The sequence below is a fragment of the Dendropsophus ebraccatus genome, chromosome 4 (assembly GCF_027789765.1).
Source record: "Dendropsophus ebraccatus isolate aDenEbr1 chromosome 4, aDenEbr1.pat, whole genome shotgun sequence".
Lineage (NCBI taxonomy): Eukaryota > Metazoa > Chordata > Amphibia > Anura > Hylidae > Dendropsophus > Dendropsophus ebraccatus.
Genome location: NC_091457.1, coordinates 56,829,412 through 56,855,698, shown reverse-complemented (window position 1 = coordinate 56,855,698; position 26,287 = coordinate 56,829,412). Strand labels below are relative to the sequence as shown.

Below are 26,287 nucleotides of genomic sequence, written 5' to 3'. Positions count from 1 at the left end.
CCATGAAACCACCTTAGGATACACCCTGCAGATTGTGTGCATAGCCAGTCTGCAAAGGGAGCTACAGGGTGTTTTCAGGCTGGCTATACACACACACCCCATGTTTGTGGACATGGTAATTCTGAGTGCCAAGGTGCTCGTGATCTTCTGAAGAAGAGGGGTAAGTGCGGCCTTCAGGACTCCTCTGACTTCTTTAGTGTCTGCTCTTACACAAGGCTGCTAGACATCACATCACATATAAGAGCAGAGCTCCCTGAAAATGATGGGGGAAGCTTTAAGTACACAGTACATAGCTCCACTCCTGCCAGTTGTGTAGTAGCAGGGTGGGCACACTCCTGGGCAGCAGTATGTGGGGCAGGGGACAATCCTTTACTACAGGTTCCCACACTATAATGCACAGCATGCGAGGTGCACACATCAGACGTCCTGGCACAGCAGCAGAAGTTACACGCCTCAGGCTGTATGCTAAAGTTCAGGGAGGAGAAAAGTGGGGCAGGATTTCCTGGGCACCGTATGCCTATACTGTGAGATACGCTGCAGCTTTTAGAGGAGCCATGCTGAAACACTAGTTAATGCTGCCCACGTGATGGACTAAACAAGGCATGTCTGAGGAATTCCTTCATTCATGAAAGCTCTCAAAGCCTACCATGTCCAGTTTTAGGAGCCTTGACACTGTGACTAAGTCCTATTTAGCGATTCAGCATAATAGAAATAGACAAAAGCATCTTAAGAAGTTCTACTGACAACAATGCTGCTTTCTATCACATGGCCTCTAGCACATATAAGGCGATTGCCATAGAAAGCAATGTCATGGCGAACACTAGTATTACTTTCTCTCAGCAGAACTACTTTAGAGTTTGAATATTAGATAAAGTGAAACATTATTGGTTAAAGATTAGAAAGAGGTTTTGCTTTACGTTACAGTATACCTGCAATATTAAATAGGGTACATGTGTTCCTGGGTCTGACAAACAGTCTATGCAAAGATATCCTTTTTCTTGCTTTCCTCATCAGACCTGACACTTATTTATTTCAGTCTTTCTGGTTTTGCCAGTAGGGAACAATGTGCCAAAGCTAAGGAAAATGCTAACTGTATAAGCTACCAAGTAGTGGCTCTGTGTAACTAGTGCCGGTGCAGGCGAGGGTTTGCTCTGACTATATAAGAGGCAGGCCAACTCTGATGTTTTATAGGAAAAGCTAAAAAAAAGGGATTGTATAATACAGCAATTACATGTAAATGATTGTGGAGATGTGCTCAGAATAAACTCCAGCACCACACCTGTCCACAGATCATGTGGGTTAATGCAGCTTAGCCATATAATAGCAGCAATACCAGACATAACCCATGGTCAGGTGTGGTCTGGTTTCTGGAAAACAGCAGCTGTCTCTTTCTAAATACTTAAAAATAAAAAAACAAATTAAAATTACCTTTAGGGTGCCTTCACAAGTACAATATTGCAGCAGATTTTGCAATGGGAGTTCCACAGCAAAATCTGCTGCAATACTCTGCGCTGCGAGAATTTAGAGATTAGAGTATTGCAGTGGATTTCTGTACGTGTGAAGGCAACCTTAAACCCATTTTAAAGTTTACTAATAGGGCTTATACCAAGTTACAACCTGTAAATCTAACCTAGAGCTTTAATCCCAATTATCCAGCATCCAGAGCTAAAACTTCCCAAAAATGGATGCCTTAATGTTTAATTCCAGAAAGTGTCCTGACTTCTTCAGCGGGCACAGTACAATGGTCTGATGTAGATAAAACCTAACTCACGCAATGCAATAAACTTTGTAACCAGCCCATCCTGCTTCACTTTTGGATCATTATACCTGCAGTCAGGGCAGGATGCTAAACTGTCCATATTAAGATCCTCTGGAACTAGTCCAAAGTTGCTAAATTGACTACAAGGCTATGTAACAAGATAACCATGTAACTTAGCAATAATGTTATGTATTTACATAAAGGGGTATTCCAAAAAAAACTCTTATCATCCCTGTCCAAAAAATCAAAGTGTCAAATTGAGAGGGATCAGACCACTGGAATCCTTGACAATGTTGAGAACAGAGACTCAAAGTTGTTTTGCGGATAGCTAAGAAAAGTTCTCAGCTATGTTTGGCAGCTCCATAGACAATGACTGGAGCAACAGCGCACATGCAGGACTCACCACTCAAATACAAAAGAAGGGCACCTATTTTACAGATTATGGGAAGATCCCAGCCGTCAGACCCCTGGCAATGTTACACTTAGGAGTAAAACAGGCTGAATTCCACCTGCCTTAGTGTAACACAGTATCTCTATGGGATGGCTTGCACTTCAATTCTTTAAAGCGGAGAGCTATGGGACCGGAGGCATGCAAGCCATCCCAAAGACACACAGAGGCAGGTGGGATTCTGCGGCAGGGGGCTCCGCCACGGAATTCTGCCTGTTTTGCTCAGTGTGAGCATATCTTTATCCTCTAGCCATGGATACAATTTAACTTGGAGTACCCTCTTAACTTTTCATGTATATACACTATAAAAATGTACTTGTAAGTGGACACACACTATAAATGTAGATATTGCAAACTGTACTTACCACAGCCACTGCATCGCTGCCAACAACTGCACTGAAATCCAGCACAGTGTAGTAAGCAACATTAGTCAAAATGTATATAATGGTGACAATTGGCATGGAAATCCCAATGGACAATGGCAAGTTCCTGAAAAGACATTAACAAAAGTGGTTACTGAACGACAAGTGAAAGCAAAGGAGCTAATCTAATCATCCTATAAAGGCCGATTTCACTGTCTGTAGTGCCAGTGATTATAACAGATGATGCTGGTGTAGTGAATATCACTCATAGTTCACTCCCTTGTAGTCTATATAAAACTGTATTATTCAGCAGGTGGTGACAATGAATACAGGAAGTACTTTACAGTACCCAGTGACTGAGGCATGGGTCCTATTATAATTTACAGGACCTATGCGTAACACGCAGCATTTACACCTTAACCTGCAGTTTTCTATGTTTCTTGGGTCTTTCAACCTTTGTGTGACTGTATATGAAGGCTGCTACATTTTCTTATTTAATAGGCCCCTTGCACAGTTACTGCACACTTCATGTAGTTGCCTCTAGATGACAAATCACATGTACACTAGTGCATATGAGCCAGGAAGTTTAGGAAGCACGGTTTGGGTCAAGGGTGCCTTTACACAGAGAGATTTAGATTATTGAAGCCAAAGCTAGAACCAGACTATAAAAGAGAAAACTGGTCATAAAGGAAAGACCAATTTCTCCTCTTTTCAAATCCATTCCTGGCTTTGGCTTCAAAAATCTGTCAGATAAATCTCCCTGTGTAAAGACACCCTTAGTCTGCACACGTCATCTATACAGTGAGCGTGGCCACTCTTAGTTACCAATAGCAGTAACATTACCTCACATAGAAATAGTAGAAGGCATCCTTGTGGCAGAATACAGTACACCATTGCCCCAGTACTATGGCATACACACATACACCAGGGTGGTAATAATTACCACCACTATGACAGTTCTACTAGAGGAACCACCCAATTTTCCAAAGCACTTAAAGTAAATCTGCCAGCTGCAATTCACGTTTCAAACTGCTGACACTGTTAGATTGCTGTTTGGCCAAGGAGACACTTGGTAGATTTCATATATCTGTCTGCGCTCCAAAACTAAGAAAAATGCTTTTATTCTTCAGATTTAAAGAGGCATTCCCAAGCTTCTGATGTTCTGCAAGCTGTAACAGAGACCGCCGCGTCCCCCTGTCCCTGCTTTTCCTAACAACTATCTTGCAGTGTCAGCAGTTTGGAACATAAATTGAAGTTCACAGCGTTGTCCCATTAAAAAGCAACTTGCCCAAATACGCAGCTACACAGGCATGGCATAATAAGCGCTTTGTAGGGCTGGAAAATGACTAGTGAGGAATCCTGGCAAACCAAAGTGTTTTATTGTGTGTATTTTAGATACCTGATATGTCATCCATTACATCAGATCTGCCTAGGTATGGACTGATAAACTCAGAACTGGTTAGACTTGCTATTCAGGAGCCTAGAATCCAGGTAAGTTAAGCTGCAACTGTTATATGTACACAGTAGCTGAGAATAGTTTTCCATATGGTATACATTTTTTGTGCAGTCTCTGCATAGACAAACATAGTCAAATACACTTTTCAATACAGCTCAATGAAAAAGTACACAGATGTATACTTGCCCAATGGATATCAAAACAACAAGTCTAAAGAGACAAATGGCACATAGACTATGAGCCAAGTTTAGGCCTGGTCTTTTTACAATATGTATAATTTAAGAGTTGCAAACTGCTGTCTAGCTGTCATAAGACTCAAGTCCCAGCATGTCCAGATACTTGCCTCACAGATAAGGGAATCACATGGCGTTCAAATCTGATAAAGCTTAAGGGTGCCTTCACACCTACCAACTCGCAGCGTTAATAACGCTGCGAGTCGGCTAGGTCCTGGCAGATCACTGTCAGTACATACACGCAGCGGTCTGAACGACCGCTGCGTGTATGTAAATCTGCCGGCCGCTTAACCCCTTCTGATGCCGGCCGGCCACCTCTCGCTCCGCTCTGTATAGATACCTCCTCGCTCCACGGGGTCCCGGCTTACTGCTCTCGCGCCCGGCCAATCAGTGTGTTGCCCTGCCGCAGCCACTGATTGGTCGGGCGGGAGAGCAGGACGCCGGGACCCCGTGGAGCGAGTAGGTATGTATACAGAGCGGAGCGGGAGGCGGCCGGCATCAGAAGGGGTTAAGCGGCCGGCAGATTTACATACACGCAGCGGTCGTTCAGTTATTAACGCTGCGAGTCGGTAGGTGTGAAGGCACCCTAAAGGGAAACTAAAAAACTGCTTAGAAAATTCAGTTATGTTCCCATAGTGCACGGGGTGCTAAGGATGAAGGTGATTTTATTGCCTTCTTCCTCGGTGCAGTTTTCATCACTTTATTCAATAATAAAATTAGGTGGTTTAGTGCACTGGGGACAAGACTACCACCCTCAGTGCACAAATCTGCCCCCCCCTTTCCTAAATGACATCACTGCAGAATGCCACTTTACTACCCATGAGGAGGGACAGACAGGTGGTGCGGGTCATTGCATTGTATTACCGCCTTATTGAAGTAAACTGGCTAATTTGCATATCAATAAAGTGAAGGTCTACCAAAACAGTGCTGAGGATGACTAAGAAAATGACCTTTATTCTCAGTATCCCAGGCCCTATGGGAACATAGAGTGGTCTAACCTGCTGTTTTTTTTTCCTTTAAAAGGGGAACTCCAGGTAGAGGTTAAAAAAATTAAACTTCTGCAGAAGCATAACGCATTACTTACCAGTCTATCCTAGTTTTCAAACTACCAAAAATCCATTTGTTTGGGGGGGGGGGGGGGGGTTGCTCTGTTTTGTGTTTCTGTCCTTCCTGGTTTAGCACTTCCCACAATGCAATGCTTTCCCTCATGTGATCATCACAGCCCCCACCCATTGCAATCAGTAAAATTAGTGCAGCAGCTGCTTCTGGCCAGACAGAGATGGTGAATCACTTAGGGGATTGGAGGATCAAGCCAAGCCTCCTGTGAAATCACTCCCTGTTCCCTGTCTGCATCATCAGCCTGTGCTCAGCAAACACACACAATGTGAGACAGAGACATGGAATTTTTGTCTCCTAAGGGGGGATAGCAGAAGGAGCAGAAGAAAATGTGGATTTGCACAGGGGACATTTTTTTCACTTCCTGGATTTCTATCAGCTATCAGTATGACAGAACGGTGGCAGACACATCTATATAAACTTTTAATGTACTTTTAATAGAAAACAAGTTTTTCTTATCAGGAGTTCCCCTTTAAGGTGCTGATTACCTTTCTGGATTTTTTATTTCTTCTGTTACATAATTAAGTGTGTCCCAGCCTGAATAAGAGAAGAGGGCAGAATACAGAGCTAGTGAGATGTCCCCAGCGTCCCACGAAGAACCAGCAAACGAATCCTCAAAGTGCTGGGTTTGCCCTAGAAAAACAGACAATGTGCAGAGAAGACTATAAATTTATAATAATATATGTACATCTCATACCTGACGCAGTACACATGTACCACTGACATACTACAGACATCAAATATAGGTCTCAGTTCATCCATCATTCACCATAAAAATCACATTGATAAACATCTGACATCTATTGGGGCAGTACACTCATTTCTGATGTGAGCAATACAGACATATAATCTATAGCCAGTTCATACAATATCACTGTCTCACAAACAATTATTGTCTTAAAGTATCATATATACCAAAACAGCAATACTTAATAAGGGAGAAAAGAAACCATCTTACCTTGGCATAACTTAACAATGCCCGTTATAATGATAGCAATTAACGCAATGACTTTGGCATAAGTGAAGAGATCCTGAACCAGTGTGCCCCATTTCACATACGCACAATTTATAAAGGTGATTATACCTGGGGATTAGAAGAAAGAACATGCCAATAATGGCATTATAGCTTTAATGTATACAATCTTAGACAATTAAGAATTTATTATACCTAAAGCCCAGTAAAGAAAAAAACCCAGGACAGAAAGTGTTAATCCTGAACATTTATATACAGCTGTCTGGGAGTCTGGGTATGCGTACCTCTGGGATATTTATAGCTTTAATGCTATTACTCAATGACAGACATTCTGTAAGTCCCTTAATGCATGCAATGTGATCATATAGGCTTCTCTTACACAACAAGTAAGCCATCTGCCTATACAGTTCATCTTAAAGGGGTTATCCAGGATGAGAAAAACATGGCCACTTTTTTTCCAGAATCATCACCAGTTTAGGTGTGGCATTGCAAAAAAAAAAAAAAAAAAAAAAAAAAAAATTACTTCCATTGAGTTGTAAATCCATACCCAAACTGGAGACAAGAGTGGTACTGTTATCCGTGACAGGAGCTCACCACTGTGCAGTCAGATCCCTAATCTTCTCAGACCCTGCCAGACTGTATGAGAAGACTACAGATAACAGTGATCAATGCTATGCAATGGCACAGCATTGACCAGTGTATGCAATATAATTAGTAAGTTCTTACGTAGAGACACAGTAGCGGCACTCTCCCATAGGTAAAATTGCTTTATTTCTTAGGCAAAAACATAGGACAGACAGTGCGATCCACAGGGAAAGCTACGAATCGTTTCGCGCTACACGCGCATCAACAGGCTCATGAGCCTGTTGATGCGCGTGTAGCGCGAAACGATTCGTAGCTTTCCCTGTGGATCGCACTGTCTGTCCTATGTTTTTGCCTAAGAAATAAAGCAATTTTACCTATGGGAGAGTGCCGCTACTGTGTCTCTACGTAAGAACTTACCTATTATGTCTTTGGCAGAGCACCACCCGATGGTATAACAGCGGTTCCAGCTTCAGCACTCAGCCCGAGCTTGCTTTATATGTTGACCGGTGTGCCAGCCATTACTTCTTTGTTGGCGTATGCAATATAATGATTGCTGGTAATAGTCCCCTAGAGGGACCTAAAAGTACCAAAAAAATGTTTTTTGAAAAATAGGACAATGCCCCTCCCACAATGAAAGTTTAAAGGGGTATTCCAAGAAAAAAAAAATTACTTGTCCCCAAACCACAGGATAGGTGACAAGTAAGAGGTCGCGGGGGTCTGACCTCCATAACTCCCGGCAATCTCCGTATCAGCCACAGCTCCTTTTTTGAATACAGCAGCGGGTCCGGCACCTGATCAGGGCTCTAGTCATTCCTATGGAGACGTCAGAAAGAGCAGAGTGCTGTACTTGGCCCTCTGGCGGTTTCATTCATTCTCTATAGAGATGCCGGAGAGAGCAGAGTACAGCACTATTCCCATCCCGTTCCCGTGGCTGTATCCAAACAAAGGATCCGCAGGCCGATACGGAGATAGCTAAGGCATATGGAGGTCGGACCCCCCGCTATCTCTTACTTGTCCCCTTACTTATCCCCTATAAATAGTGATAAAAAAGGTCCCATCCACAAATTTGATAGCAATAAAATCTAGAGATCATGGTACAAATAAATTACATCTCAGAGCCCCATAGATGAAAAAAATAAAACAGTTATAAGAACCACAATAAGGCCATTTTAAACAAGAAGTCCAGTGAAATTATTTATTAAAGTATTGTAACTGCCCCCCCCAAAAAAGTTATAAAAATTACAAATATACACTTATTACGGGAAATGCTTATAAAGTGCTTTTTTCCCTGCACTTACTACTGCATCAAGGCTTCACTTCCTGGATAACATGGTGATGTCACGCCCCGACTCCCAGAGCTGCGCGGGCTGTGGCTGCTGGAGAGGATGAAGCACGGAGAAGTCGCATGAAACAGCTGTCATAGCAGAGGGGTTTGGCGTCTCTCCAGTTTTTACCTGCCACGATGATTTTTGTATGTATCAAGCACGCATAAAGTTGGTCTACTAAATGGTGAGTGCCCACAGCTCTTCTTTTTCTGCTGGAGAGGATGATGGCAGAGGGATGCTCAGTGTCCCTCCAGTGCCCTGTGTCCCTCATCATCCTCTCCAGCAGCCACAGCCCGTACAGCTCGGGCTGTCTGGTCGTGACATCACCGTTTTATCCAGGAAGTGAAGCCTTGATACAGTAGTAAGTGCAGGGGAAAAAAAAGCACTTTATGTGTATTTCTCATAATAAATGTATACTGGTAATTTGTATAACTTTTGGGGGGGGGGGGGGTAATACAACACTTTAATAGAAGTTTTTGCCAGACTTCTCCTTTAATGATAATTATATGAAAAAAGTTTTAATGTAAAATATATATAATAATAAAAATAGTAAAATATTAGAAGAGCTATAAAACACGCATATTGCTGTTTTCGGACTGACTTAGAGACAATATCACGTCAGTTTTACCATAAAGTGTATTACGTAGACACAGGAACAAAAGGTTACAAAATTGCATTTTCTTCCTTAATTTCACCCTAAATAATATTTTTGGGGTTCATTTTATGGTAGATTGAAAGGTGCCATTACAAAATACTTGTTCCTGAAAGAATAAAATAAATAGCAAAGGAATAGCAGTGTATCAGTGTTGTCAGTTTCCAGATCACAGAAGTAGTGCAGACATACCATCTGCGCTGCCGTGTGATCCGACATCTTTCTCCCCCATCCTGCTCTCCAATCACCGCTGTATATTCAGGCCACCACCTTCTCCATAATGATTGACAGCTGAAGGAGGAGCTTGAAGATACAGCAGCGGCCTAAGAGTAGCAAAGGAAGAGCAAGATGTCGGGCCACACAACAGCGTAGATGGTATGTATGCATTACTTCTGTGATCTGAAAACTTAGAATACAGATATATGCATCCTTGTATTGTTCATGCGGCTCAGCCAATTAGTTGTGCCCTGTAAAGGCACTGCAAACGAGCGCCGATCTCTCATGGCTCATTGGCATCCTTGCGCAGCCCCATGGAAAAAGCCTGGAAAACCTCATTCTCCAGGCATTTTCAAGGTGGTCCTCTAGCTGTATGCACCCTCTTCACGGAGCCGCCAGCCTTCGGGATTCAAACGCCAATCAGTTTTGCTTTGTACAAAAGAAAAATAAAGCTGCTTCGCTCATCTCTAAAATAAACCCTTAAGCCTGGATACCCCCTTTAAGGCATGGCACACACTATAATCTGCAAACATCTCCCCTACACAAATAATAAACATTAAGCATAAAATACAGTGAAACCTCTGAGAGCACCACCAAAAATTACATTGGGGTTGTCTTCTGAAAGAAACTGAACACTATGCATAACGTATGGTGGACCAAAAATCTGGTCTGGATAGGTGGTCTTTTGGAGATGTTACACTGTATACAATATTGTAATCCCTGGCATCACTCATACGTGGGTTATTCATTCTGTCCTTCACAGCGCAATGACAAATCGTGTAACAAGCTGCTAGAAGGTCCACATCACTTCTACCTAGAACAAGCAATAAAAAAGGGAACCAGCAGCTAAATGCCAGTGTAGACTGTCACTAAAACGGATATGCAGTTGTTCCAGCCAAACAAGGCAACAATGGAGGTCTCCCGGTCTGGTTTAATATGCTTTCTTATGTTTTAGTGCATAAAGAATAAACCAATACAATCTAAGGTCTTGTTCACATAACTATTGGGTTCCCAGCATTTTTTTTTATTGCAATATATTCTGTGAGCACTGTTCTCGCCGTCTATATCTGATCCATAAGAAAAAGGATTTATTGATGTGGCCAGGATAGGGTGTTATAGACAGAAGCCATGATGAGTAATGTAGATAATTTTAAGGTTGTAGGCAATTTCCCCATCAATGTAATGCTGCGTTTACACGGAACGATTATCGTTTGATTTTTCCCAAAACTGATCGCATTGAGCGATAATCGTTCCATGTAAACACAGAAAACGATCAAGCGATGAGTAAAAAAAAATCGTTCATTTTGATCTTTTAACATGTTCTTAAATCAACGTTCGTCATTCGCTAAAAATTCGCAGATCGCTTCATGTAAACAGTCTTTCAAAGATTCACCCTATATAAAAGATTGGCTTAAACGATCTTAAAAAGGATCGCAATAGCGATTTTTCTTACGAATTTTCGAATGATTTATTCGTCTAAACGCTGATAGTTATGAAAACCAAATTGTTGCTACAAAATCGTTAAAAGATCGATTGGGCGAATAATCGCTTCGTGTAAACATAGCATAAGGGTCCATTTACACAGAAAGATTATCTGCCAAAGATTTGAAGCCAAACCCAGGAACAGACTATTAACAGAGATCAGGTCATAAAGGAAAGCCTGAGATTTCTCCTCTTTTCAAATCCATTCCTGGCTTTGGCTTCAAATCTTTGGCAGATAATCTTTCTGTGTAAATGGACCCTAATGTGGTAATGGCTGGCAAGCAACAATCTAATTGCTGAACAAGATCCTGAACTTACCCACAGGCCCTCATGTATAGTGGGAATTCTGAACAAAGACACATTCTGACCACAACCTACCAATGCAGTAATTTCCCACACTCCTTTAGATTTTTGGTTAACATGTAAGAGTTATGGGCTTAAAACAATTTTACCATATTCTATACAGTATTTGATGCTAAGACGCAATAGTCATTTTATCGGGGCTAACAGGAGACAACATGTAATGTTACACCTATAATGCCGAATGATCAATATCAGCTAAGTTTACAACATTTAAAAAATTCTTCTTTATGAACAGTTCAATATAATACATACAAACACAAGCAGCAGCAATGAGACGAGATGCAACGTAGGGAGGTTCACATGTGGGGAACATGGGTTGTACCAGGTAGTTTGCAAAAGTGATGGCGATCACTGCTTGGCTGGTGGGTTCAATAATAAGCAGTGAGGTCCAGAGTCTGATGAAGGCAACAAAACCCCCAAAAGCCTCCAGGATGTATGCATAGCTGCCTCCTGATTTAGGAATGGTGGTACCGAGTTCTGCATAGCACAGGGCACCAATCACTGAGAAGATGCCACCTAATGTCCACAGGACTAGGGATAGCCCATATGATGCTGAGTAAATGAGGACTCCCTTAGGAGACACAAAGATCCCTGAGCCAATCATGTTGCCCACAATAAGGCAGACTCCATTTAAAAGGGAGATTTCTTTCTTGAGTTGCATGACATCCTTTGGACTCTCGGAGCCTGTAGTGGACTTGTCTGGAGCATCTCCGGAGCTGGAGGAAGTAAGAGGTACAGCCTGGCTCTCCGTCTCTTCCATGATGAAGATGTAGAGTGCTGTGGTCCCACTAGAAGAAAAAAAAAAAGCAGAGTTAAGACAAACCGGAGATGATGGTTCAGTAGGTTCATTTCCCCCCTGAGGATTAATCCTAAACAAATCAGAGAGATTACTAAAAGTATGAAATCAGTAATAACCCCCCATCGTGAGCACCACAGCTGCCTCGAAAACTGCTCAAGGATTTTGCTGTTACACTGGATTAGTTTGGATTAAACAAGCAGGAGACTTCTTAATTGTACTAAACGGACAGGAAATTCTACATCAGGTATCCTGAATCTCTGCTTTCTAAGCACGCAGTCACACTTCAGTATGTTGGATCCGTGCAATGAAAAATAAAGGTTGTAAAAAGCAATCAATACTGCACATTCATATTAGCCTTGAGAGTGAATGAGCCCTCTGGTTTATACATTTGATTATTAATGTACTCTAAGAACTTCCAAGGCATACATTAGTAGACATTAATCCCATGTATTCAGTGTTTCAGAAAGTAACAAATAAGCACCAGTGGGGATTTTCTAGACCCCATCAATACAGTAGATAAGAGGTCTCTGTATGTGGGCCTTAATGGGGCATAGGTACAGGTGTTGACCAGATGGAAAGACCCATTTTAGAAGATCACATTGGACTGACAATTGCAGATTACTGTACCAGCAAGAGGGGCAGATACACTACAAATTGCACTTTTGGACAGATATTTGTCCCATTTCAATAGTCCCATTTAATCTGCATCCTGCATTGCTGATATGCATGCCAAAGCAATACACTTAAAATGATTTAAAAGAGACTCTGTACCCACAATCTGACCCCCCAAAACTGCTTTTACCATCAGATAGCTGCTTTTAATCCAAGATCTGTCATGGGGTCCGTTCAGCAGGTGATGCAGTTATTGTTATGTGCCCTAACTTTGCACCACTACTCTGTCCCTCCTCCCCACCCTCCTCATCATTAGGAATGCCACTGGAACATTTTCTCCACACTGAACATTGCACAGGTCTTAACAATCCAGCCCAAGTTCAGTATTCGTCAGCTGTGTGAATAGGAGACGATCTGCTTGGAGCATTCCTACACAATATAAGCACAGGGCTGCCAGTTTAAAAAGTGTTTTTTAGGACAATAACTGCATCACCTGCTGAACGGACCACAGGACAGATCTTGGATTAAAAGCAGCTATCCAAAGGTACAATTGGTTGGGGGGGGGGGGGGGGGGGTCAGATTGTGGGTAAGGAGTCACTTTAACTATTGTATTGCCCCCCAAAAGTTTTATAAATCCCTAATATACACTTATTACGGGAAATGCTTATAAAGTGCTTTTTTCCCTGCACTTACTACTGCATCAAGGCTTTACTTCCTGGATTAAATTGTGATGTCACGACCTGACTCCCAGAGCTGTGCGGGCTGTGGCTGATGGAGAGGATGATGGCAGGGGGATGCTCAGTGTCCCTCCAGTGCCCTGTGTCCCTCAGTGTCCCCCTGCCATCATCCTCTCCAGCAGCCACAGCCCGCACAGCTCTGGGAGTCAGGTAGTGACATCACCATTTTATCCAGGAAGTGAAGCCTTAATGTAGTAGTAAGTGCAGGGAAAAAGCACTTTATTTTATATAACTTTTGGGGGGGCAATACATTACTTTAATAAAAAATTTTTGCCTGATTTCTCCTTTAAAGGGACAAGTCCCTCTAGTGCAGGGATGTCAAACTCAGGCCCTCCAGCTGTTTTAAAACTACAATTACCATCATGCCTGCACAGCCAGAGTTTGAGACGTCTGCTCTAGTGTATTAGAAAGGAGTACTCACAATATACAAAGTGGGAATTGCAGCACACACAAAACACATTTTTTGGCATGTGATGTGCATAAAAAAACCTCAGTGTGAACATACTCTAACCTTCCTAGTAAATTACTATATTCTAATAGCTGCAGTATTTTACCATTTATCTCCATGAGTATAGTGGATGTATAAATCCGACCTGGCTTTCTGGGCTGCTAACACAGAATATTGTATTTTGTTATGGGCATGGACGCGAATCGAAGTGAAAGCAGAAAATGTAAAACATGTTGATGTAAGTGCCAAAGGAACATCTGACAGCTCGCTGCTCTGTGGCATGTGGCCAATGAAGCAATAAAATGTTAGAACTATTACAACTGTAAACAAATAAGGTAATGCTAAACAGATGGAATCACGAGGAGGTACAGAGAAACCTGTGTACAGAAACGGGCTCTAAACTCAGACGGCCAATGGATTATAAAACGTTTACCAGCTGTTAAAGACAAACACCGGTATAAACTGTCTTATCAATGTTATGCATCATACATGTGTCGGCTCATTAGGTGGCCTCAGGCGTTAATCCCTCGAGTCATGGGGTAGCAGAATGTGCGGTGACAACAATAAACAGATAAGGTTTAATACCATAACCCTTATATACGGGTGTTACTGTACCGTACGTAAAAGGGGAGAACCATCTCAGCTTGTTATGGCAAATGCTCCATACACTGAAGGATACTTGCCATTCTAGGTATCAATGGGGCTTCTGGCAGTCAGACCCCCAGTGATCAGCTTGTTACCCCCCTATCCCAATGCTCCAGTGTGCGAGAGGTGGTCTTTAATGGTTTCTGGAAAACATCTCCTGTGAGGAGAACAGGACTGAAGCCCCTTACTAATACACAAGGTGATATATTGTTACAAAAAGGTGGGGTTCCTTGAGGTTGGTTATGCAGACACAGGCGAATTGTGTTCAAGGTGCCACAGTGTTCAAGGTTCATGGTTATGTTTCCTGTGCCATCCCAGTGTATGTGACCTGTGTGTACAGCCATGGTAGAAGATGTTGCATCACTGCCACAGAAACAATGGCCTACCAATGTGCACAGCTAAGCCTGGTTTTAACTGGCAGTATTTGGCCAAATTTAGAAATAGAAACTACAAAATTAAAAAAAAAAAACTTTTCCTGTTTTGAACTTACTCCTGACTTTGGCTTACAAATAAGTGATGCAAAATACTGGCCCAAATACTGCAGTGTGAATCCAGTCTATACAGTGGTACCTCCGTTCTCGAACACAATTGGTTCTGGAAGGCTGTTCCAGAACAGAGCAGTTCGTGAACAGAGCTGTAAATGTCTTCTCCACTCTATGGGTGAGGTGCAAAGCACCCGGCCCACAGAGTGTAAAAACTAGCAGCAAGTAGCGGTGCATATTGCACCACTACTTACTGTAAAGGAGCGGAGATTCCCTTCATAATGATAGAAATCCCAGCTCTAAATGGGTGTTCCCTGCAGCAGAGAGAGGCAGGACCGGGTAGCTGTTTAAATTTGTCACACTACACTCCTGCTTCTCTCAGCTGCAGGGAACAACCGTTTAGAGCGAATCCCCGCTTCTTTACAGGGTGTTCCCCACAGCCAAAAGAAGCAGGAGTGGCGCGACAAGTTTAAACAGCCGCCCGCTCCTGCCTCTCTCTCTCTCTCTGCTGCATGGAACGCAGAGCGGGGATTCCCATCATAATGACGATAATCCCCTGCACTACCAACCCCACACCGCTCACCTTGCAGACGGCAGCTCCCTCTACCCCCCGGTGGTGACTCCTCCGCCGGCCTGCAGCAGCTCCTGACACCTTTCTCTAGGCTGCAAGCGCCCATGGCCCTCTGCATCACTAGTCTGTCCGTCGCCTCTGCCAACCCCCCGACATCACCCAGTCAGCCTGCCCCAGCTCCTGGCCCCCCTTTCCAGGTTCCCCTCTCCAGGCTTTAGAATTTCACACTGGATCAGCAGCCAGCTCAGGAGCCTTGGGGTAATTTTTTTTAATTTTAGTGTATATTAGCATACAAGTCAGGCGATTCTAAGATCTCTACTTAACAACTGGCGGTGGGAACGCCAATATGTATATACAGTATATGTAGATTCCCCCCCCCCCCCCATAGAAGCCTATGGAAGAAAAGATGAAACTGGCAAACACTCCGAATGCTGAAATTTTACAAAGCTGCCAAAGAGCAGAAACACCAAGCATACAAACACACTAAAAAATGCGTATGGTGTTACATATTTTCCTATTAAATCTCGATTAAAATCTGGCTGCAGTGTTTTTATGCCAAAAAAAAAATATAATAATACATGTGCCAGTTTTGGCATTTTTATTGCCATTTTTGCAAGAACAGGTAGTACATCAGCACCCACAGACCACTTTCATATAGCAGTACTCGAGTCTGGGTTTTAGTCAGTATTTGTAAGCCAAACCTAGGAGTGGAACAAACTGAAAAACTGACAGAAAGCTCTGTACCGTTATGTAACTGAGACCTACGTCTAGTTTTGGCTTACATATAGGCATACAAAACACCAACAGAACCCTGCTGCATAAAAGTAGCCTCGGGAAGGTTTATACACTTAGGGGGGCATTTATTAAGTCCGGCGTTTTTTACAGCGGACTTATAAATGCCCCCGCAGCTCCAGCGCTACGGGGATTTATGTAGAGGCGGACTGCCTCTACATAAATCCCGTGCGCGCCGGTGCACACCGCCGAAAACCTACGCCAGCTGAGGACTGGAGTAGGTTTTCGGCGTACATTTGGGCGGAGCGGATGGTAAATCGCGCGGACTCCGAGTCCGCGCCCTCCGTTCCGCCCGCTACACGCCCCCCTGGCGTACTCGGCAGAAAATGCCGATTTGCGAATATTTTATTCGCAGATCGGCAATTTGCGTATAAATAAATACGCAAATCGGCACTTTCCGCCGAAAATCATCCGTTCGCCGGATGATACATGTGGCCCATAGTGTTAAGCTAAATAAAAACGTTTTTACTAAGGTATTTTTCATGATGGTTTTGAATGCATTTTTTTTGTTGCTCTGTCTTTGGGGTCAGTCGTTTTCAAACCGCAGAATGCTCTGGGTATGGCACTCCTTCTGTCGTTTAACCCTTATGTTTCTCTGTAGATCTTGAAAAAAAAAAAAAAAAAAGGCGTAAAAAAAGAATTTAAAAGTAAAAGGTCTTGTCTATTTTAGATATTGCCATGTCTATAGATCTTCATTCCATAGCTAAATGTAAATCCCTGCTTTATATTACAACAGACTATACAGAGTCTCAATAAGCACTGTCATGGCAGGAATGACAGCTTGCTGTGATATGCAAGTTGCGTCTGAAGAATCTGACATGGTGTTAACTAAGGCTAGGTTCACACTGCATTTTTACTGTTTCCATAGATTTAATTTTAAAATCAGAAAAACAAACAATGTCAACCACCTCTTTGTGTATGTTGCTTTAAAAAAAATAAAATTATAATATAAGTCAATGGAAAACAGATTCTGCAGTATAGCATACAATAGCATTTGTTTTATGATTCGTTTTTTTCCTTTACCCATATATGTTAAAGGAACAGCAAAAACACAAAATGAACCTAGCTAATACATTATTTTAATGGTACTGTCCAGTGACACTGTACCACCCATTGGAGAGAAGTGAATGCTCATTTGCCAAGGCAACTGTTCAATGCACAATAATTGCCCAGCAACCTCATTGTTCAAAGGGCAATTACATTCTTCCATATCCATCATCAGACAGGGAAGCATGTCTGCACAACCCTTCAGGCTGTTTTTAGTGTACCTATCACACAAAAAGGGGGGGGGGGGGGGGGGAAACGACAGGTCACACAAGAAACAATGGGGAGAGACACGCACTCCTGTGCACCTGTGTCCCCGATCTGTGTCAATGTGAGCAGAACAGCACCATAGACTTACATTATACATCCGTATTGGTCACGTAAAGACTTAGATGCCTGCTTAGTCAGTTTATATGATATATGGAAAGGTTTTTTTGTGGCAAACCCCATTTTAATTGCATTTTGAAAGTCGGGAGGAAACACTTGCAATTTTCCTGCAAATCACAGAATTTTAGGCTTACAGTTGATGACATCACCTGGTGAACAACCACTTGTTCCATCATTGGTTGATGGCTGGGCCATTTACACTGAACCATTACTGGCTGAAGGCCTGATTACTGACCTGCAGAAAAGGACTCTAAGGGCCCTTGCAACTACACCAAGTAAAACAGGAGGAATTTACAAGCGAAGTCCCCCCCCCCCCCCCCCCAAAGTTATATAGATTTGTAACTTACTTCTATTTAAAAATCTCAAGTCTTCCCATACCTCTTAGCTGCTGCATGTCCTGCAGGAAATGTTTTCTCTTCAGTCAGACACAGTGCTCTCTGCGGACATCTCTGGCCGAGACAGGAACTGTTGTCTCGGTTTTCTCTGAATCCCCATAGAAAACCTCTCCTGCTCTGGACAGTTCCTGTCTTGGCCAGAGATGTCAGCAGAGAGCACTGTGGCAGACTGAAAAGAAAAGAACATTTCAACACATCAATGTTATGTCAATTCTTTGGGCATATGGCGGAGTTCGGTTAAGACATGTTGTTGACTGAATGGGACAGGCGGAACTTCCAGGGGAGTCTGCGGCATGAACTCCCGCACAGATTCCGTAGTGTGAATGGCCCCTAAAGCGACACTGCTGACAAAACTAGTACAACATCATGCCTACTGCTAAGTCTTAGGAGTCCATGCATATAAACAGGTTTTATCAATTTTGCTTCGTGCGACAATCAGATGTCTACCACATGCAAAGACGTACAAATAGTAAAATACAGTTTACTGCACTGCGATCATGGAAACCTTATTGTTTCATCTTTGCAATGTGACTCTGCTGTTGCCACGCAGCAGTACACATTTTCCCACAATGCCCCTTGCTAACATGTTCAATGAAGACCAACTGCCAGTATTATTAGGAGACTGCAGTTGATCAGAGCTTGTGTGACCCACCTAAGTGGATGCCTTAGGGTATATTCACATCTCGCTGCATGCCTGGCAGGTCCTGGCAGTTCCCATACACTACATACTTGCTGCCGCCCTTAACCCCTTCTGCTCTCGGCCGTCTCCCCCGCTGTAAGCATACATTACCTGTCCTTGCTGCACGGGTCCGGCGTCCTGCTCTCCCGCCCCGGCCAATCAGTGGCTGCGGCTGGGCAACACACTAATTGGCCGGACGGGAGAGCAGGACGCCGGATCGAGCCGCCGCAGGGGGCTGCGGATAAGGGAGGGGCCGGGCTGCGAGCGGCGGGCGGGGCTGCCGGACTATCGCACGAAGACTGTTTACACGGAACGATCGGCAAATTTTTTGCGAACTACGAACAACAATTTATGAACATGTTAAAAGATCAAAATGAACGATTTTCGATCGTTCGCCACGGTTACACGTACGATTATCGTTTGAATTCCATCGTTATCGCGAAAATTCACCCGATAATCGCTCCGTGTAAACTTAGCATTATGTTGCATTTACACAGAAAGATTATCTGCCAGATTATCTGCCAAAGATTTGAATCCAAAGCCAGGAATGGATTTGAAAAGAGGAGAAATCTCTGGCTTTCCTTTATACCTGATCTCTGTTTATAGTCTTTCTGGCTTTGGCTTAAAATCTTTGGCAGATAATCTGTCAAATAATCTTTCTGTGTAAATGGAACCTAAGGGCAGGTGGTTTTCAAGGACGGCAGGTTATCAAAACAATGCAGGTACAAGGGGGATTAGGAAATCTATAGGTCTCAGAACAGTTTAGACCCATATACCTTCCCTTATATGCTGGATTCACAGACTTTGTTGCAAACATTTCTTAAGCAACCCTATTTAGATAAATGGAACAGACCTTCATATGCAAAACAAAAAATCTGCTGTGTGTGAGTCTTCCATAGAAACTACAATATACAACAGCATCTACAGAGATCAGGACAGGAGATGGACATGTAAATCCTGCTGCACTAACACCCTGAGCAATCTGTAGCTGTACACCACCTGTCTATCATAGCCAGCAGGAACACCTGTGCAACAGGAGCTCTGCTGTGGAATGGGACCGGACAGACTAGTCTATAATCCCTACATACACCAAGGATGAGCAGATACGGAAACTCCTTGAGGGTGCGTTCACACCTACAGGATCCGCCGCAGATCTGCAGCAGATTTGATGGTGCAGATTTGATGCAGTGTTCAGTTATTTAAATGAAATCTGCTGCAGATCCGCAGCTGATCCGGTAAGTGTGAACGTACCCTAAGGGTTCAAACCCACTTGGCGGGTCTGCAGCGAGTCCCCTTGCTGCGTATTTGCAGCGAGACTCGCTGCAGATCCCGGCCCTATACTTTTAATGGCAGACAAACACGCAGCAGGGATGTACATCCCTGCTGCAAGTTTGTCTGCAGCCCACCCCATTAACCCCGCCGGAGCTGATACTTCACCTGATCCCGGCTCCGGCGGTTCCCGATGTCTTCAGCAAGCCGGAGAGGGGACCAGGTGAAGTATATGCTCCAGCCAGCCGCCCGCAGCCCCTTTAACACCTCCCGCAGCCCCGGCCACCCAATCGCCCCCCCCCCCGCAGCACCGATCGCACGCCCCCCCCCCCAATCGCCCCCCCCCGCAGCACCGATCGCTCGCACGCCCCCCCAATCGCCCCCCTGCAGCCCCGGCCGCCCGGTGCTGCCGGGGGGCGATCGAGCCCCCGGCGCTGCAGGGGGGTGAATGGGGGGGGGGGGGCGTGCAAGCGATCGGTGCTGCGGGGGGGGGGGGGGGAAACGATCGGACGGACGGGGCTGCGGGAGGTGTTATAGGGGCTGCGGGCGGCTGGCTGGAGCATATACTTCACCTGGTCCCCGCTCCGGCTTGCCGAAGACATCGGGAACCGCCGGAGCCGGAATCAGGTTAAGGGTACAAACACACACACCGTATATGCAGCAGATACGCAGCAGATTTGATGGTGCAGATTTGATGCTGTGTTTAGTTATTTAGATCTAATCTGCTGCGTATCGCAGCAGTAAATACGCTGCATATACGGTGTGTGTGTTTGTACCCTAAGTATCAGCTCCGGCGGAGTTAATGGGGTGGGCTGCAGACAAACTCGCAGCAGGGATGTACATCCCTGCTGCGTGTTTGTCTGCCATTAAAAGTATAGGGCCGGGATCTGCAGCGAGTCTCGCTGCAAATACGCAGCAAGGGGACTCGCTGCAGACCCGCCAAGTGGGTTTGAACCCTAAAGGGTGAGTTCAACACCTACAGGATCTGCAGCAGCTGATTTCAACCTGCAGATTTGCTGTGAATCTGCAACTTCAAATCTGTGCCAACAAATCTGCTGCAGATCCTGTACGTGTGATCGCACCCTAATGGTGCCTTCACACCTACCGGATCCGCAGCTAGTATGTGCTCTCATGGGGATAAATGGCACTTTCGCTGCGGATCCAGTAGGTTTTTTTTTTTTTAAACCTTTTATACAGTGTGCTGATTTATTTCTCAGCTGTAAAACAGTACTGGTGCTTCGTACTGTAGCTTTCCACAGCAGCATTAGTACATAGGTGCAGGAGCAGACTATTTTCTGCTTAACCCCTTATATTAGGGTGCAATCACATGGCTGTGTAAAATCCACAGCAGCATTAGTACATATGAGCTTAGTCTCCCAAGGTGCAGTGACATAAGTAAAGATCCTGTGGTATAGACATGTAATTATGGAAATTTATCCGACAGATTTTGGAAGCCAAAGCCAGGAATGGATTTGAGAAGAGGAGAAATCTTAGTCTTTCCTTTATGACCCGTTCCCTGTTTATAGTCTGCTCCTGGCTGTGGCTTAAAAAAAAAAATATGCCAGATAAATCTGTGTAAACGCACCATTATACACTGCTCATAAATATCCTGAAAAGGGACGGCCAGCAAAAATGCAGCACACCTGACCCTTTTCTCTGATATCGCCTGTCTAATAGTGCGTTTACACAGAAAGATTTATCTGACAGATTTTTTAAGCCAAAGCCAGGAATGGATTTGAAAAGAGGAGAGATTTCAATCTTTCCTTTATGACCTGTTCTTTGTTTATAGTCCATTCCTGGCTTTGGCTTTTAAAATCTGTCAGATAAGTCTGTCTGTGTAAACGCACCATTAGGTAGCCTGCTGGGATTTGATACTGCCCATGATTAATGGTGGTTTTACACAGAACTATTTATTGTTCGAATTTGCACAATAACGGTCGAATTCGAACGATAATCGTACGTGTAAACGCAGCGAACGATCAAGCGACAAATCGTTCATTTTGATCTTTCAACAACTTCTCAAATCGTCGTTGATCGTTCGCAAAAAATTCGCAGATCGTTCCATGTAAACATTCTTTCAAACGATTTCACCTATGTATGAGATAGGCTTAAGTGATCACAAAACGATTTTTCCGTACGATGTATCGTTCCGTGTAAACGCTGATCGTTATGAAAAAAACATTGTTCATTCAAAATCGTTAATCGTGCGATCGGGCGAATTATCGCTCCGTGTAAAACCACCATTAGGCTATGTTCACACTACGTATATGTCCGGCCGCATATTTTCGCGGCCGGACATATACGTGTTAAACTCCGGCCGGGGATTTACGCAAGTTGCGGCCGACTACGTACGGACCGCGAACTTAAGCCCGTAGTCTACTTACGCTTCCCGAGCGCCCTACAGCGGTCTTTTACTTGGAAATCTTCGCCTAGCCCCGGACACCCCACAGAACCTTTTGGATCGGCAAAGAAAAGTGTTAAAATGAAGAAATCGCCACTACGTACGGGACCGCATGTTACGCTACGAGCGTAAGTTACGGCATTTTCGTCCTGAAACAATGGTCTGGTTCATTTTTTACGGCGCCGCGTTATACGGATCCGGGCGTAAGTTCGTACGTAGTGTGAACTGTGCAGCCGTACATCGTATAGTTTCCATTGTACGCAAACTACGTAAGTCTCCGGCCGCTTATTCACAGAACGCGCTACAGCCGGAAACTTACGTATTGTGAACATAGCCTTAAGCTGCGTGAATCTGCAGCCAGACTTGCTTAAACAGATTGTTCTGTGCAGCTGATTCAGAGATATCCTCCCGAATAACACGGACAATAAGTAGTCCTTTCCATTATGTGCACTTGCCTAGTAGTCCTGGACAGGGGCATAGCAAGGATTCATGGGGCCCTATGGCAAAAAAAAAACTGTACGAACCACACACACAACACAAAGTACTGCATTTATACAGGCTCAGTGATGTGGCCGAAAAATAAAATCTCTTGTGGCCTGCATCTACAAAAGCGACTGACAGAGCAGAGAGACAATGGTTGCTTGCTCTGTCAGTCCACTGTATTTAACTATAAAGGGCCCATTAGGAGCCCTTATGGTTAAATACATAGGTGCAGGAGTGGACCAGCTTCTGCTTAACCCCTTATGTACTGCAGTGTGTAGGTGATCCAATGTTCACTTACATGCTGCAACACAAAAAAGGGTTATAAAGCACACGACAAGGAGATGTCTGCTTCACTGCTCAGGCACTGATAACACCTGACCTCTGCAGGAACTCTGAAAAACAGAGGTAAGGGGTTGTCAGAGCAGTCAAGCAGAGATCTTCTTGACTTGTGCTTTTTAACCATTTTTTGTGTTGCAGCATGTCAGTAAACTTTGGGTCACTTTCACACTGCAGTAGATAAGCGGCTCTTATTCCTGTACCTTCCCAGGCACTCCTCATGCATTGCAGCTGTCTACCCTGCCTCTATGGTAGCTACACCACTGGTCCTGGATAAGCAGAAAACTCAGCCCACCAGCTGCTGATTGGCAGTTATCTATCCATGCTGTGTATAAGCAGTTAGCTGTCAATCAGCAGTTGGAGGGTGGGTGAGGGGTGTGGTAAGAATTCTATTCTCCTGCATATAAGGAGAACAGCTGAACAAAATTATGTAAGTCATATACCAATCTGTTCAGCATTTCTGTCACTAGTTTATGCTGCCCTCCTTTAAGGTGGCAAAAACCTAGTGGCAGATTCCCTTTAAAGAGGTAGTACAGGGGGAAACTGAAGATTTACTCTTAAAGCGTAACTGTCATTTCAGGGCCATTTTTTTTAAACCATTAAATATCAACAGTTCAAGCGATTTTAAGTAACTTTGTAATAGGTTTTATGTACTAAAAGAGTTTCCTTCTGTAGTGAAAAAGCAATCTCCCAGCCTCCCCCCTCACATCAAATGAAGCAGGATTTCTGTCTCCATTATGTGGCTATGGAGAGGGGAGGGGCTGTTAGGAGTGACTAAGCACGGAGCAGTCTTGCAAAGCACAACACCCTGCAATCTTCTCTCAGTAAGTTCATAGATAAGCACTGACCTTTCTGACACCTGAATTTAGCGTTTTAGGTGCCCAGACAGTCTACAAACAGATGACCTTCATGTCACCTCTTCCTGCTCCCTCATCTCCCTCGGCCCCTCCCCCCTTCATAGGCTTACAATGGAGAGAGCAGAGCCCGTCTTCACTGGCTTCTCTGTAATGAAGACGTGTTTGCCTGATAACGCACAGATAAGAAGTCAGGGGGGGGAGGCTGGGAGTTGCTTCTTGAGTACAGAAGGAGGCTTTTTTGGCTGATGAAACCTATTACAGAGTTTCTTAAAATCGCTTATACTACTGATTTCTGCAATAAAAAAAAAAACATGGCAGTTACGCTTTAAGTAATGTTTAAAGGGAACCGATCAGCCGAATCGGGCTGATATGGTTCCCTGAACTGCTGTATACAGCTCCTGCAAAAGCTGTGGCACTTACCGGCCGCGGCTGCAGCAGGAGTTGTATACCCGAAAAAAAGACTTTAATCCCCCGGGCATGTGACAAGCAGTGGCAGGGAAGTAGTCATCTGGGCGGCTTCCCGCCTGTATCTAGTCACCGCTCTCTGCCTGTCATCCATCCCCTCCGAGCATGCTGACAGGCAGAGAGCGGTGACTAGATACAGGCGGGATTGAAGTCCTTCTTTTTCTTGAGTATACAGCTACTGCTGCAGCCGCAACGTGCCATGGCTGCTGCAGGAGCTGTATACAGCAGTTCACAGAACCATATCAGCCTGATTGGTTCCCTTTAAGTGTTTATGGTTAATGGGTCTGTTTTACTTTCATGCCGGTTCCAGCTCTTCACCAGTTTTCTAAAACTCTCAGCCAACCCCTTTACAAATTGATCTAATAGTAACTTACAGAGGGCATTCAGTGCTGACCCCATTATCATCCACCTACCCAATCCCTGGGCTCTGGGAAACTTATATAGGAAATGCTATTTGATCCTGAAGCTTTAGAGGTGCTGCTCCATTCGGTGTCAAGTTTTTATACCTGGCGAAACTTCCCCTTTAAGTGATTGCCTATGAGTAAAGGGCAGTTTCTGTAGCCTGGGCCACGTCCGGAGAGTCCTGATCCCTTATGATCTGTAAGTTGGCCCTGGATTACTATACACATACTGCTCCCATCCAATCCATCCCAAGCTCAGAGATGACTGGCGGTAACATAGGAGCTGGTTTGCTCCATGGCAGCTGGGCCAGCTCTCCCTGGAAGCATGTGGCTTCTATTCCAGCATGCTAGTTGCTGCAGAATTTTGCAATCCCAGCATGGGATAAACAAGTGGCGGAGGAGAAGCCTTCCATCACCCAGGCCACAGAGACCCTGCCCTCCCCCCTCCTCTCACCTTCTCCGGGCTGTTGATCCACTTCAGCTTTGTTCTCCTAACAGCTGCTTCCTGCAGATAAACTCCCATAGAGCAGGCAGAGCCCCCCGCACACGTCCCCATACACACAGTGCGGCAGCGCTCTAACCTTTCTATAGGAAGGTGCATTGTTGTATTGCATCCTGGGACACGTAGTGAGCTGTGCAGCAGGACAGGGTGAGCTCTGCCACAATACACACTGCAGTTACTGCGTCTTACCTTCACATTACAGGCTGTGCCGTGTGTGATGCTGGCAGGGAGGATGCTGAGTGTCCGGCTCTCCCTGCACTGTCCCCGGAGCGCTCCCTGCCCGTCCCCGGCGGCTTCTCCTGCCCTGGACAGCTTAACCCTCTCCTGTCCGCCCGGCTTCCCCAGTCTCCTCTGTTCTCCTGCTGCTGTCCTCCTCTTTCTCCTTGCTGTGGAAGCCCCGCCCCGCATCACATGACCTAGAGCTTAATTGATGCCACCCAGGGAAGGTGAGGACTGTACATCGCTCCATAGCTCTCCGGCCCCTGCCAAACTACTATGCGGCCAAGGCATGATGGGAGTTGTAGTTCTGCAATAGCTGCAAATGGGCACGCTATGTATACAAAGCAGAGCTGTCTCCATAAGCATGTCCAGCCTAGGAGGGAGGCAGTGGATACGACACGTGACACGGCTGCTTTTTATATTTTGGGGGTTGTTGTAACAGCATTGACTTTGCAATAAAAACTATATGTTACTTTTATTCTGCGGGTGACTTTTGGCTGGTGTGACAGCTATGAAAGAGGATGGCCTTGTGCCCCACGAGTGACCATGACCCCACAGCCACAGGGAAGCTAGTCAAGAAGTTCTTCTTGTGACTGTCAGGTTGTAGTCACGTGGGTGAAACAATAGGGCCCCATTCAGTGACCTTACTGTGACCCAGCATGATGGCCTCAGCCTGACAGGCCAAGGACTTGATCACTATAGGCAGGCTCAGTGGCAGACTGGCTGCAGATTTACCACATCAAATATCCATTTACAGTAGCAGCAACCATCCCAACCAGACGCTGGGGAAGGA

The 26,287-nt window shown here is 44.6% G+C and overlaps 1 protein-coding gene and 1 long non-coding RNA gene across 2 annotated transcripts in view; one reads left to right on the top strand and one right to left on the bottom strand.

The window, feature by feature from the left end:
* SLC7A6 (solute carrier family 7 member 6) overlaps positions 1 to 25,721 on the bottom strand; it is a 37,773-nt gene extending 12,052 nt beyond the window's left edge. Inside the window, exons 1-5 of the mRNA XM_069965906.1 lie at positions 25,465 to 25,721; positions 11,223 to 11,758; positions 6,333 to 6,458; positions 5,863 to 6,007; positions 2,573 to 2,696 (exon numbers count right to left, since the gene is read on the bottom strand). Coding sequence (XP_069822007.1) covers positions 2,573 to 2,696; positions 5,863 to 6,007; positions 6,333 to 6,458; positions 11,223 to 11,730 — 903 coding nt within the window. The 5' untranslated portion in view covers positions 11,731 to 11,758; positions 25,465 to 25,721. The remainder of the gene's footprint in view (positions 1 to 2,572; positions 2,697 to 5,862; positions 6,008 to 6,332; positions 6,459 to 11,222; positions 11,759 to 25,464) is intronic.
* Positions 58 to 10,105, top strand: LOC138788220 (uncharacterized). Its single transcript, XR_011362564.1, has 3 exons — positions 58 to 160; positions 3,965 to 4,060; positions 9,889 to 10,105. It is a non-coding gene; the product is annotated as an uncharacterized lncRNA (long non-coding RNA).
* Positions 25,722 to 26,287: the final 566 nt, after the last annotated feature.